This window comes from Notolepis coatsorum, assembly GCF_963971535.1.
Source record: "Notolepis coatsorum genome assembly, chromosome: 10".
Classification (NCBI taxonomy): Eukaryota; Metazoa; Chordata; class Actinopteri; order Aulopiformes; family Paralepididae; genus Notolepis; species Notolepis coatsorum.
The window spans coordinates 8,464,215-8,479,371 of record NC_140174.1 but is presented as its reverse complement, the minus strand read 5'-3'; the positions used below and the strand labels follow the sequence as shown (position 1 = coordinate 8,479,371).

At 43.2% G+C, this 15,157-nt stretch overlaps 1 protein-coding gene across 1 annotated transcript; it reads left to right on the top strand.

The window, feature by feature from the left end:
• Positions 1 to 10,411: 10,411 nt before the first annotated feature.
• LOC311236043 (tubulin alpha-1C chain-like) lies at positions 10,412 to 11,943 on the top strand (the record flags this gene model as incomplete). Its single annotated transcript, XM_084323629.1, has 3 exons — positions 10,412 to 10,628; positions 10,725 to 10,873; positions 10,966 to 11,943. The coding sequence occupies exons 1-3, from the start codon at positions 10,508 to 10,510 to the stop codon at positions 11,941 to 11,943; spliced, it is 1,248 nt and encodes a 415-aa protein (XP_084179755.1). The 5' UTR covers positions 10,412 to 10,507.
• Between the last annotated feature and the right edge of the window lie 3,214 nt (positions 11,944 to 15,157).

Sequence of the window (15,157 nt, the reverse complement as noted above, 5' to 3'; positions counted from 1 at the left end):
GCGATGACCAGTGTTTATTTCAGTCACGTAGCTCTTGTCATTCACCAGTTACTAAATGTAGCCATGCCAGGTCACATTTGCATTGCTGTGCTGTCAAATATTAACCTGTTAAGCCTTAAGGTCCCCCTATAGGGGGACCCTGCTTTTTTTTTTATCATAAATCGATCAATAGAGACCGTATTAGATCCCCAATTATCATATCATGGGGTATCATTGGAAAGCCACACTCATTGGCTACAACCCTGTGCAAAGATTTTCGAGATCGCCAAATGAAGAGCCCCGGGAGTCGGGGGTGGTAATGTGTACTTTTGCGTACTTTGGAGCACGCCTCACATATCGGCATGTAACTCGAGAACCGCTGAACGGATTTTGTCACCTGAAAGGGAAATCGGCAGGCAACAAATAGGGCTTTAATTCTATCTATATATTGTATTAAAATAAATGCACACCCGAGCCACTAGAGGTCAGCAAAGAATCGTCCACATGTGGGCCCTTGGATGTTAAGAGGTCAATGTTTTTAAATATTTTTTTTGTAGCCAAGAGTAAAGACCATAACCCAATCAAAAACAGTAGTCAAAGTGTATATTTTCATTTTTACCGATGTTTTATACGATTTATCGGAAATACAAATGTATTGGAAAATGCTAATTATCTTAAAAACCGCAAGAAATGACTAAATCCAGATTCAACCCTGCCATTGGAAAGAGGAGCATTTTCCCTATCCATAGATGTATGATTTGGCCATAATAAGGTCAAGGTCAAGTTCAAGGTCAAATATGAATTTATAATTAAAGTCGATTATCATTGATTACTGTATCTACAAATCCTTCTGTTTAATCATCTTCCCGCGGTTCATTTGCTTAGATTTGTTGTACACATGATCTCAATAAGGTGGTGAATGAGCTCAGTGAGCATTTTCTCCTACCCGTATCAATTTTTGATCATCATCATCAAAATCATAAATCATAATTAATCATAATTAATTTATTCATTACAGACACAATATTACTAGTAACAGACACAATATTTCTGACACTGGAAATACATACCCCCAGGTCCCTAGATGTTCCTAGATACCAAGAACATGCAAATTGACCTTGCAGAAGTGGAGCAATCTTCCATTTACTTAGGCATACCTTTAGGCGAAAAAGGTCTACAGATTAACAGGTTAAATTATTTTTATTACAAAGGTAGCTTGCTATGGCAGTGAACTCGACGCGGTTCCACATAAATTTAATAGCACACTAATACTAGCACTATGAAGTACCGTAGGCTTACCACCAGAGGGAGACGATGTGTAACCTTACTACTACACTGACTTTTCAGATCGCATCAGTTCCTTAATTCTGTACTCATTTAGATGAAAACGACCATTTATGACTTTCCAAACATCTTTATTTCAGTGACAGGCTGACAGGCACGACGGCAGTCACAATGAAATCACAATCAAAACAAATGACTTCTGAACATTGTTACAGCAGCTTCTGGTAACATCAGAACAAAAACAGCACCAGAATCAAATGTTATCAAACGCATTTATATAGCATATAGGTCAATAGTACTCTGGAATTCTCTGCCGAAAAACATCTCATCCACAATACATAATAAAATTACTTTCAAAAAAAATATTAAGAGATATCTTGCAAACATGTCAAGTATGTAACTTATCTGTGTATTTTATCTTTTTTTTTTTTTTGACTGGAATGTTAGATTTTATAATGTGAATTTGTATTAATTTTTAATTGATGTGTTTTGTTTTTATTCGTATTTTTTGTTGTACATTTGTATTGTATTTGTTTTGTGCAGGACCCCAGGAAGACTAGAGGCTCTTTCATGTTTCTCTAATGGGGATCCTTTAATAAACATAAACATGTGCTTGTACTGTACACCTGAGTTCTCAAAACTCTAATAAGGGTTTCTAGCTTGTACTGTACACCTGAGTTCTCAAAACTCTAATAAGGGTTTGTAGCTTGTACTGTACACCTGAGTTCTCAAAACTCTAATAAGGGTTTGTAGCTTGTGCATATATGTTTATATATAATATAAATATATAAGTATCTATAGCTAAGGCTCTAAGTACTATAGGAATGTACTACGAAACTACGAATGTACTACGAAACTCAAAAGCCTGTTCAAGCTACTAAATGGATTTCTCATTCAATAACTTGGCAGGAGGAGGTTGGACAAGCATTAAAATGAAGGATAACTCACTTGCTTTGGTGTCTCCCCTACTACCCTGTCTCTGCCACGATATAAAGCTCACCTGGTGGCATTTGTTACTCTCCTGGCTAGACGTCTCATTGGAAGTCACCCACTCCTCCATCTCACTCTATGTGGCTCAGGGATATTTACATACATATACATATATACAGTAGCTCAGCAGGTAGATCAGTCGTCTGGTAATCCAGAGGTTCTCCATTTGATTCCTGCTCCTCCCGGGCAACGTGTCTAATAAGTGTCCTTCAGCAAGACACGTAACCCCTAATTGCTCGATGAGCAGGGTGGCACCTTGCATGGTTGCACTGTAAAAAAACTGATTTTATATGTCTGCACTTTATGTGCTCATTTCATGTCTATTCTATTCTACTACTTATTGCACTGCACTATTGCACTATTTTACTCTGTCTATTCTATCTTACTCTTTTTATTATTGTCTATTTTTAAAGCGGAATCAAACAAACAAGGTGGCCTGTTGGGATGTTATAGATCCTAATGTGAAAAACTGATTTTATATGTCTGTTACAGGTGTGTGTGTGTGTGTGTGTGTGTGTGTGTGTGTGTTTTTAATTAAAAAAGTAATCATTCACCCATCCTATTTGTAGAGGAATGGTATCCTTCTTTCCTTCATGTTGGCAAAACAGTCAATAACCTAGGGGTCCACAAAGATGACTTCAAACTTGAAATGGTAACAACTGATGAGGTACTCAAAAAATTGAGCGCCCTCCAACCTAACAAGGCCACTGGCCATGACAACATCCCCTCCAAATTCCTCAGAGACGCAGCAGCCGCCATCACCCCAGTCATCACACACATAATAAACCTCTCTATAAAACAGGGACACGTCCCCAAGGACTTCAAAAAAATGCGAGAGTGACCCCTCCACAAAAAGGGCAGCAAATTAGACCCAGGCAACTACCGCCCTGTTTCTATTCTTACCTCCATCTTGAAAGTCATGGAGAAAATAGTCTACGAACAGGTCGAAAAGTACCTGGCGGAAAAAAATCTAATCTACGAATTCCAATCTGGCTTCAGAACGTCCCACTCCACTGACACATGCCTCCTCTATTTGAACGACCACATCAAACAGGTGGACGCGGGCAAATACTGCGGCATGGTCATGCTGGACCTACAAAAGGCCTTCGACACTGTCAATCACTCCATTCTGATGGACAAGCTAAAAGCAATTGGTTTTGATAGCTTATCAGTGAGCTGGATGCAATCCTACCTGGAGGGGAGAGAACAGATGGTAGAGGTAAACGGTACTCTACCCCCCCCCCCCTCACAGTGAGCTGTGGTGTTCCACAAGGAAGCATACTAGGACCGCTACTCGTCCTAATTTATGCAAATGACATGTCGTCAGCCTGTGACTGCAACCTGTTCCTGTTTGCGGACGACTCAGCCCTGCTGGTCTCTGACAAGAACAAGTTGCAGGTTGAAAAAACCCTCAGCACAGAACTAGGCAAAATCTGCATATGGCTCGCTGATAACAAACTATCATTACACATGGGCAAAACAGAGTCCATTCTCTTCGGTTCAAATAACAAACTCAGCAAGACCGACGGCTTCTCAGTTACAGTGGGTGACAATATTGTCACAAGGAAAGACGAAATTACCTACCTGGGTTCCATCCTAGAGGCAAATCTTTCCTGTGACAAAATGGCATCCAATGTAATAAAAAAAGTCAACCAACGAACTAGATTCTTGTACCGGATCTCCTCTCTGGTAAACAAGAATACCCTGAAGACTCTGGCAGGAGCACTCATTCAAGGGTACTACGACTATGCGTGCACCTCATGGTACCAAAGCACCTCAAAGGCGCTTAAAACAAAATTACAAACATCACAAAACAAACTGGTCAGACTACTACTTGACCTGAACCCCAGAACCCACCTCACCCCTGCCCACTTTGACAACCTAGGATGGCTTAGAGTAGACGACAGAGTACAGCAACTTGCAATGGGCCTGGTCTACAAGATACACTATACGACCGGGGTACCCATGTACATGTCAAAATACTTCCCAAAGGTCAGTGAATACCACAACCAATACACCAGAGGAAGCTCAACAAATCATGTAAAACCCAGATTCGGCTCAAACAAGGGACTAAACACGTTTTGCAATTATGCCACAACAATGTGGAACGCCCTACCCAAAGCTGTAAAGGAATGTGAATCACTACCCACATTCAAAACCGCTCTTAAAGAGCACCTACGGGAGGCTGCAATTCTAAACTGGCCACCGTAAATGCCCAAAACCCCCACCACCTCCTAATAGACAGTCTCCTCCCCACCGCATGTATATATTCCCTCCCCGCCGTATGTATATTTCTCTCCCACCCACCCACCCCCTCCTAATGTACAGTCCCCTCCCCATCATATGTATACTCTGTCAGGATCTAGGGGTAACAGTACTGTATATTTGAATACCGTTTATGTCACAAATGTATCAGTACTAAATACCTATATGTCCCTATGCCATAAATGTCATGTATGTTGTGTATGTCATAAATGTCTATATGAATTGAAAATGGGGGACCCTGATGGAAACAAGACAAACGTCTTTCTCAGGTCTGCATCCCCTTAACAATTGTATGTATTGAGCCGTACTGTATTGTACCCATTCTGCAATCTGTTAAATAAAGTTTTCATTCATTCATTCATTCATAGAACACTTTGCGGGTCTTTAGTTCATGCAGCACAGCTTCCATCGACATTTTGGCCAAATGTGTGAGTCTCTTGTCCACAGCTGTTGCGTAGATAGGTTTTGACACGTTTCAGACAGGAGAATGACCTTTCAGCTGGTGTACTTGTCACGGGAATGGTGAGCATCAGTTTCAGGAGTTTGCATAACTCGGGTAAGGAGGTGACCAGTTCGTCTTTAACAAGTGATTGCAGCAGCTCACCTGGTGGTTTGTGGAAGGAGACATCAGCATAGACAACCTGTAACAAATGTATCCTCTGGTCGTCAAAAATCTTTGGGTAGGCCTGGAGCAGCTGTGTGAAATCCCTGGCAGGAAACTCCTGGAAGTACGTGGGGAATAGGCTGTGGTCCAGAAGACGGAAAAAGCGGAGGCTCTTCATGTCTGCAAATCTCTCCCATGTGAAGTGTGATTCCATCGACATCTTGTGTACTCTCCACTCGTACACAGGCATTTCTCACATCCAGAGACTTGCTCTGTAGAGCCTGAAACACTGGTTCTGTTATGCCAAAAATGGCCTGGAAAACCCCAAGTAAAAAAATAAACATAAACTCATACAGTTTTTGTTTAAATGGGCAGAAATCTGCCCAAGAGGACATTTTTTGTCGTAAATCCGTTCGGGAATGAGACCCATTGTCTTTGCTAAATAGGGGAATATTCATTCATGTAAATAGGACAGCCAGGCTGGAGTCAATTGTCTGTCCCCCTGTGGAACTCTCTGCCCAGGGCCATCCAAACCTCCCCCAATATTGTTGTCTTCAAGAGGGATGTGAAGCGACAACTGCAACAATAGGTTGCAGTGGCTGCTTGGCCACCACTCTTGAAGAACAGGAACATGACATGATGTAATGAGGCTCTTTCAGAAAAGTGTGTTGTCTATTATCTACTTGTTTTATCTATCTTATCTTCTTAACTCTTTCTTTGTGATTTATTGTATTCTTCTTGGGACCATGTTGGAAACAAGTCAACAGACTTTCACATGTTATCATTGTACCTTTTGTTTTATACTTTTGTATAAATTGTATGTACTAAATAAAATCAATCAGTCAATCATATGAGTGTGTGTGTGTGTGTGTTGATTGATTGATTGAAAACTTTATTAACAGATTGCAGAATGGGTACAATACAGTACAGCTCAATACACACAATTGTTAAGGGGATGCAGACCAGAGAAAGACTTTCGTCTTGTTTACATCAGGGTCCCCCATTTTCAATTCATCAGGACATATATGACATACATGACATACAGATAGTCAGTACTGCTACATCTATACATTTATGACATACCAGATTTGCAAATACAGTACTGTTTGTGATACAGAAGGAGTCATGAAAGGGGAGTATATACATTTGACGTAGAAACTGTACATTGGAGGAGGTTGGGTGGGGGGGGTTGGGTACATTGGGATATTGACAACCATACTGGGTAATTTACATTGGAGGTTGTTTGGGGTGGGGGGGGGGGGCACACTGTATAAACAAGTAAAACTGTACATTGAGGGGGGGGGGGGGGGGGAGACACTACAAACAAACAAAATTGTACATTGGACTATTGACAAAACGATACTAGGTAAATGACTGTACATTGGAGGGGGTTGGGTTAGGATATTTACAGGGGCCAGTGTTGAATTGCAGTCTCCCGTAGGTGTCCCTTGAGAGAGGTTTTGAAAGTGGGTAGTGATCCACATTCCTTTACAGCTTTGGGTAGGGCGTTCCACATTGATGTGGCATAATTGCAAAACGTGTTTAGTCCCTTATTTGAGCCGAATCTGGGTTTAACATGATTTGTGGAGCTCCCTCTGGTGTTGTGATCGTGGTATTCACTGACCTTTGGGAAGTATTTTGACATGTACATGGGTACCTTGGTCGTGTAGTGTATCTTGTAGACCAGGCCCATTGCAAGTTGTTGTACTCTGTCGTCTACTCTAAGCCATCCTAGGTTGTCAAAGTGGGCAGGGGTGAGGTGGGTTCTAGGAGTAAGGTCAAGCAGTAGTCTGACCAGTTTGTTTTGAGATGTTTGTAATTTTGTTTTTAGCGCCTTTGAGGTGCTTTGGTACCATGAGGTGCAAGCATAGTCGTAGTACCCCTGAATGAGTGCTCCTGCCAGAGTCTTCAGGGTATTCTTGTTTACCAGAGAGGAGATCCGGTACAAGAATCGAGTTTGTTGGTTGACTTTTTTTATTACATTGGATGCCATTTTGTCACAGGAGAGATTAGCCTCTAGGATGGAACCCAGGTAGGTAATTTCATCTTTCCTTGTGACAATATTGTCACCCACTGTAACTGAGAAGCCGTCGGTCTTGCTGAGTTTGTTATTTGAACCGAAGAGAATGGACTCTGTTTTGCCCATGTGTAATGATAGTTTGTTATCAGCGAGCCATATGCAGATTCTGCCTAGTTCCGAGCTGAGGGTTTTTTCAACCTGTAACTTGTTCTTGTCAGAGACCAGCAGGGCTGAGTCGTCCGCAAACAGGAACAAGTTGCAGTCACAAGCTGACGACATGTCATTTGCATAAATTAGGAACAGTAGCGGTCCTAGTATGCTTCCTTGTGGAACACCACAGCTCACTGTGAGGGGGGGGGGGATAGGGTACCGTTTACCTCCACCATCTGTTCCCTCCCCTCAAGGTAGGATTGCATCCAGCTCACTGATAGACTATCAAAACCAATTGCTTTTAGCTTGTCAATCAGAATGGAGTGATTGACCGTGTCAAAGGCCTTTTGTAGGTCCAGCATGACCATGCCGCAGTATTTGCCTGCGTCCACCTCTTGTTTGATGTGGTCATTCAAATAGAGAAGGCATGTGTCAGTGGAGTGGGATGTTCTGAAGCCAGATTGGAATTCGTAGATTAGATTTTTTTCCGCTAGGTACTTTTCGACCTGTTCATAGACTATTTTTTCCATGACTTTCGAGATGGAGGTGAGAATAGAAACAGGGCGGTAGTTGCCTGGGTCTAATTTGCTGCCCTTTTTGTGCAGAGGGGTCACCCTCGCAATTTTGAAGTCCTTGGGGACGTGTCCCTGTTTTATGGAGAGGTTTATTATGTGTGTGATGATTGGGGTGATGGCGGCTGCTGAGTCTCTGAGGAATTTGGAGGGGATGTTGTCATGGCCAGTGGCCTTGTTAGGTTGGAGGGCGCTCAGTTTATTGAGTACCTCATCTGTTGTTACCATTTCCAGCTTGAAGTCGTCCTTGCGGACCCCTAGGTTTTTGTAGTAAGCTACTATGTGTTCTACCCCATAAAGCCCTGAGTGGGAGGGTAGTTTGTTTACCAGTGTTGTGGCTATGTTTGTGAAGAAAATGTTTAAGTAATTGGCTACATCCAGCTTGTCTGTGATGAGCGTGTTGTCCGTTTTTATGTTTATGTTTGAGAATCTGGTTTTAAGTTTTTTACTGCATCCTAGTTGATTATTGAGTAATTGTGTGTGTGTGTGTGTGTGTGTGTGTGTGTGTGTGTGTGTGTGTGTGTGTGTGTGTGTGTGTGTGTGTGTGTGTGTGTGTGTGTGTGTGTGTGTGTGTGTGTGTGTGTGTGTGTGTGTGTGTGTGTGTGTGTGTGTGTGTGTGTGTGTGTGTGTGTGTGTGTGTGTGTGTGTGTGTGTGTGTGTGTGTGTGTGTGTGTGTGTGAGAGAGATGTGTTCACTCAACAATACACAACCCCACTAATGTGGGGTGGGGGGGGGGGGTTGCTGCATTGTCATTGACATGTAAATAGGTGAGCCAGGGAGGGAGAGAGGGAGAGAGAAAGTGTCAACAGTAGTCATGTGTCGCCATCAAGTGGTCATTATGTGTCAGTACATGATCTTCCATTCTAAAGACTAGGGGTCATCTGACCCCCTACCGGCGGGAATCAGTGACATTTTGTCCATGGCTGTGCTAGTGTTAAATGGCCAAGGCCAAAAGTATTGGTATTATATTGGCGGCCAATATTATATTTTGACATCGGAACGATACCGGCGGCCGATATGTCGTGCACCCAGTGTTTCCCATTATTTACCTAGACTGTGGCGGCCCGCACACAATGTAATACATTTTTTCTTTTTAAATATAAAGTTTGCCAATAGGGATGTATCAGTAGTATTGGCAGTGGTAGTAGTCGTAATAGTAATCCAGTATATTCTTTTATTTTCTAAAAAATAAACTAGTTCAACACAGGTAACCACTTTTGCTTAATTTCTTTGATGGCTCAAATGTATGCTCTAGTCAAGTGGTTCCCAAACCACTCCTCAAGGCACCCCAGCCGTTCCATGTATTTGTTAAATTCCACCACCAGCACACCTGATTCAACTAATATAGGGTTAGTTAAGTTGAATCGGGTGGTGCTGGTGGTGGAATTTAACAAATGCATTGAACGGCTGGGGTGCTTCGAGGAGAGGATTGCGAAGCACTAGTCTACTAGATTTTGTGTTTTGAACACGAAGTTCATCATAGATCTACCCTCTTTATTTTGCTCTCAAAGTGCACCAGATTGATGCATTTAACTTTAAAATGTACAACAACAAAAACATGTAGAGGGTCCGAGGTTCACCCACCACAGTCTCACAAAATCCTGTGGGAAAAACTGGTGCACCACTACTGTTAACTTTGTTGTTCATTTTCCCACCGGGTCATAGGTGACGAGAGCGTAAAGACAAGGAGATCAATGACACTAGTGACTAGCACTGGTTTAAAGATGAGGGACTGTTGACTATGGCTAGACCATGGACACCTTTGGCCCCAATTTCAATATTTGGTTGCTTAGATTTGACAAAAAAAAATAACCTTTGTCCGATGCATGTCAAATGGATGGATCCTTTTAAAAGAGTGAACAAAGTAGTTTTTAATCTCAGCATGTTTGTTCCAAAAACATGGAACAAGCACCACCGGGTTGTTCATCCAGAACTTTGTTGGCAGCGCCTTGCTATTAATATCTGCCAAGAGGTTCAGCTAACCAATACCAGGACATTCTGTCCACATGAGCATTGCTGATGCACAATACATCATAATAGAAAACAATAGATTGCAGGGGATGAGTTATAAATACATTAAGTGAGCCATAACAAAAAGAAGCACACTGGAACATCTGGGTTCACACTAGATGGTTATTAAACGGAGATGCATATTAAGGCTTGATTATCCTTTTGAAAATGTACGATCCAGATGCCAAAACGATACCTTACTTTGCTGAGTCATGTGCGTGTGAGTCAATCAGAGGCGTTGTTACATTTTGGATTGTGATTATACCAAAGAAATGTATCTTGGAACAAACAAATTTACTGGCTCACGGGACACTGATGAGATGAACTACTGTGGTAGTTAAAATAATCGCTACCCAGCCCAAACCGAAGGAGAGGGAGTGGTAATTAGTTTACTTGTTTGTTACTAAAGGGTAGTAGTTAAAGGGTAGTAATTGAGGTAGTTTAAATTGACACAGTTGGAATTTGGTTTTTGTTCTTGTAACTTGTAACAATAGTTTTACAAAACAATTAAAAGATCTCCTTTTCTTCCAGCGTGAATGTATCTCGGTCCACGTTGGTCAGGCTGGTGTCCAGATCGGCAATGCCTGCTGGGAGCTCTACTGCCTGGAACATGGCATCCAGCCGGACGGACAGATGCCCAGCGACAAGACCATCGGAGGAGGAGATGATTCTTACAACACCTTCTTCAGTGAGACAGGAGCTGGCAAACACGTCCCCAGGGCTGTGTTTGTAGATCTGGAGCCAACTGTCATCGGTAAGCTCCTTTTTAAAATGTGATAAACATACAGGTATTGTACTCAAATGCTTTCATTAGCTCTCATTTAACTTGATACTTGATCTTTCCCCTCAGATGAGGTCCGCAGTGGAACCTACCGCCAGTTGTTCCACCCTGAGCAGCTGATCACTGGCAAGGAGGATGCTGCCAACAACTACGCCCGTGGACACTACACCATTGGCAAAGAGACCATTGACTTGGTCATGGACAGGATGCGTAAATTGGTGAGTACCACAGCAGAGATGAATAATATCTAATTGATATATCTAAATGTGAAAATGGTTTTATTGACCAGTGTTCCCCTCTTTCTCCTCAGGCTGACCGGTGCACTGGCCTTCAGGGCTTCCTAGTCTTCCACAGCTTTGGAGGTGGTACAGGCGCTGGTTTCACCTCCCTGTTGATGGAGCGCCTGTCTGTTGACTATGGCAAGAAGTCCAAGCTGGAGTTCGCCATCTACCCAGCTCCCCAGTTGTCCACCGCTGTGGTGGAGCCTTACAACTCCATCCTGAGCACACACGCCACCCTAGAGCACTCTGACTGTGCTTTCATGGTCGATAATGAGGCCATCTATGATATCTGCCGTAGGAACCTTGACATTGAGAGTCCCTCCTACACCAACCTCAATAGGCTTATTAGCCAAATTGTGTCCTCAATTACTGCCTCCCTTCGTTTTGATGGTGCTCTCAATGTTGATCTGACAGAGTTCCAGACCAATTTGGTGCCATATCCTCGTATCCATTTCCCTATGGTTTCCTATGCCCCATTCATCTCAGCTGAGAAGGCTTACCACGAGCAGCTCACAGTGTCCGAAATTACCAACGCCTGCTTTGAGCCGTGCAACCAGATGGTGAAATGTGACCCTCGCCACGGCAAGTACATGGCCTGCTGCCTTCTGTACCGTGGTGATGTGGTGCCCAAAGACGTCAACACTTCCATTGCCACCATTAAAACCAAACGCACCATCCAGTTTGTTGACTGGTGCCCTACTGGTTTCAAGGTCGGCATCAACTACCAGCCCCCCACCGTAGTCCCTGGTGGAGACCTGGCCAAGGTCCAGAGGGCTGTGTGCATGTTGAGTAACACCACAGCTATTGCTGAGGCCTGGGCTCGGCTTGACCACAAGTTTGACCTCATGTATGCCAAGCGGGCGTTTGTGCACTGGTATGTGGGTGAGGGCATGGAGGAGGGAGAGTTCTCTGAGGCCAGAGAGGACATGGCAGCTCTCGAGAAGGATTATGAGGAGGTGGGAGCCGACAGCGTGGAAGGGGAGGAGGGCGAGGGAGAAGAGTATTAGACACAGGTCACTTAACGTTTATTTCTTTATTTATTTCTTTATTTCTTTATTTCAGATCCCCATTAGTCACTGCCTCAGCAGCGACTATTCTTCCTGGGGTCTGGATACAAACATAAAAATTAAACAAGAATAATCAATAAAACAACATAAAAACAAAACAAATATCAATAAAACACCAATAAAATATACAAACAATTATAGAACATTAAACCAAGACATACAAACAAATATGTATGCCAAATGTTCTAATATAGAACAATAACAAATATACAAACATATAGAACAAATCAAATATCAATAAAACAACAAATATCAATAAAACAACAAACGGAGACATCTCAGAGAAAACTAAAACGTGCTAAAAAAAGCATGACATTCCATACACTAATACTCTAATACTCCTCATAACCACTAGACAAAGACATTCCAAATCAACACATAACCCAACACAAGAACCCATTCATAGACACAGATTAGACCAGGGCCGGATTAACGACCGGGCCGTTTGGGCCGCGGCCCGTGGGCCTCTAGTGACGAGGGGCCTAAAGAAATATATATTTAATTATTATTATTATTATTATTTTTTTACTTTTATTTATTTTTTCTTATTTTGGAGATCGATGTCATACTGTGACACTGAAATGAAAAAATATTTCATCAACTAAAATATTTAGTCAACAAAAATATTTCATCAATTTGCTTTCACGACTAACAATGCAGGCTTACCTGTAGCCTATGCCTGATTGTGGTGCGAAATTTGCAAACAACGAAAATTTTACTTTTTATTTGATAGATTTTCCACAAATAAGGGAAGGACTCGAATATACCTGAATAGTTCAGGGTTTTATTTCAAAGTCGGTCTACAGACACCAGTGTTTTGTCCCCTCTGTGTTTTATTTAAAAATAGGTATTATTTCTCCTCTTCATAAGAGTTTGAGGTTTTCCTTTGTTATAACAGGTAAAAACAGCAATAAAAAGTCAAAACTTTTCTTTTTGTTGCTTTATAATTCCATTAATGCAATAAGTATAAAGTATAATAAATAGCTAATTACTTTGGGTATGCAATTGTCAGGCGTTTTATGCTAAATGTGGGGTATGCTTGGGGATATATAAAACGTTATACACTGTGTTATCATCTTTTTAAGGGTAAATAGGTTGTGCGGCTCCCTGAGCATTTTATTTTGTGGGAGGGGGGGAAAGTGGCTCTTTTGATAGTAAAGGTTGCTGACCCTGGCTGGACTAGACGTATAGGGAGGGCTGGAAATCTATAGTGCTCCCTCTGTCCTGTGGACGGCGGCAATACGCCTAGACATGTAGTCCGCCGGAAATATACAAGAAGAAGAAGACTAGACGTAGAGTGACAATTTTCTGGTTGTGTTTTCCTGCATTTAACCTTTTCAAACAAAGTGTGAGGATTCACCTGTCCCTGGACCCTTTTTCCCTGTCTACTCTCCTCAACAGCCCCTACCCTTGCAGGAACTTTTCCCTGCCTCCTACTCTTCTCAACAGCCCCCACCTTTGGACATTCTTATACTCTTGGCGTTTTTATTGTCTCCTGTGTTTTTTAACTGTGTTCTGTCTTTAGTCTCGTTCCCTTTGTAATTAATTATTAGTTCCTTTTATGGTTGTTATGTTTACTCTGTCTAGTGTTCAGTCTTTTCTTGTGTAGTTAGTTCTGTGTGCTTCCCTGTTTATATTCCCCATTGTGTTTGGTCTGGTTGTTTTCCTGTAGCCCTGTTAGTTCTGCCTTTCCCTCATGTGTGTTTCGTTTTGCTAATTGCCCTGCTGTCTCTCTAGTGTTAATTGTTTCCCCTATATCTGGTGTGTGTTCCCTACTCTTATTGTCAGTTCATTGTTTCGGTTCCATGTTTGATATCCTCGTCCCTGTTTCATGTGCTGTTCTCCTGTGTTCATAGTAAATTTCCCAGTGTCATTTAGTGTTGTGTTTTTGGACTTGCTCTCTTTATGAGATTATTCTTTGTTTTGTATTTTGCCCTCTGCCAGTCTTAGCTGAGCTATACCTTGTTTTGTTTTGCTACTGCCTTGGAAGTATTTTTGTTACACTTCACCCCTGGCTCGAAGTGTTCGAATTAAAGGAGCAGTGCTCATTTTTGACAATCTACCCTTACCTCTCCCTCGTATCTGTTTGCGCCTGGGCCCTCTGCTAACAATCCCTAACAGAATGAACCGACCATGTCTGGACCCAGCGAACAGAATGAGGGAGGCTTTGAGCGCCTTGGAGGCGTTCAGACTGGGGGATGTTCCTTCCTCCTCCTTGGAGGAGAGGAAGGAGGTTTTGCGTCTGCTCTATTCTCTCAGGGAGTGGCACCCTGAGCTGGCCCCACAGCTGGAGGAGTATGGCAGACACTGGATCAAGTGCCTATTCCAGCCTCCAGCCTCCAGTCAAGCCCCTACTGCTGGTAAGGCCTCTACCACCAGCATAGCCTCACCTCAGTCACCTGCTAGGGTACCTACTGCTAGCACCTCAGCCCTGCCTGCTAGACCCACTGTGTGTGTAGCAGTTAGCTTAGGCCCCGCAGCTCTCACTTCTCAGGCAGCTAGCACTGGCCTTATAGCTAACCCTGCCCCTGTGGTTAGCCTAGCCCTTGTAGCCTCGACAGCTACCCCGTTAGCTCCTACTGCTACCGAGTCACGGCGAGCTAGAAGATCTAGGAGGGCTAGCTTAGGCCCCGCAGCTCTCACTGCTCAGGCAGCTAGCACTGGCCCGATGGCTAACCCTGCCCCTGTGGTTAGCCTAGCCCTTGTAGCTTCGTCAGCTAGCCTGTTCCCTACAGCTAGTCCAGCTAACCAGGCCTCAACAGCTAGTACAGCCCCGTCTGATAGCTTAGCCTATGCAGCTAACCAGGCCTCAACAGCTAGTACAGCCCCGTCTGATAGCTTAGCCTCTGCAGCTAACAAGGCCTCAACAGCTAGGACTGCCCCGTCAGCTAGCTCGTTCCCTATGGCCCCTGTTTCTCTGGTCTCCGTTCCTTGGTCTGGCCCTCCAGCCAGTGTTTACTATCCTGCTAGAACAGTTATCAGGATGGGTTATACCCATGTTACTCCGACTAACACTTTAGCCCCGTCTGCTAGCGTAGCACGGACAGCTAGCAGGTCTCAGAAGGCTAGCAAGGCTAAGAAGACAAGCATGGTCTCAGCTGCTAGAGTAGCCCCGTCAGCTAGTTCAGCCCAGGCTACTCGCACAGCCCCCACT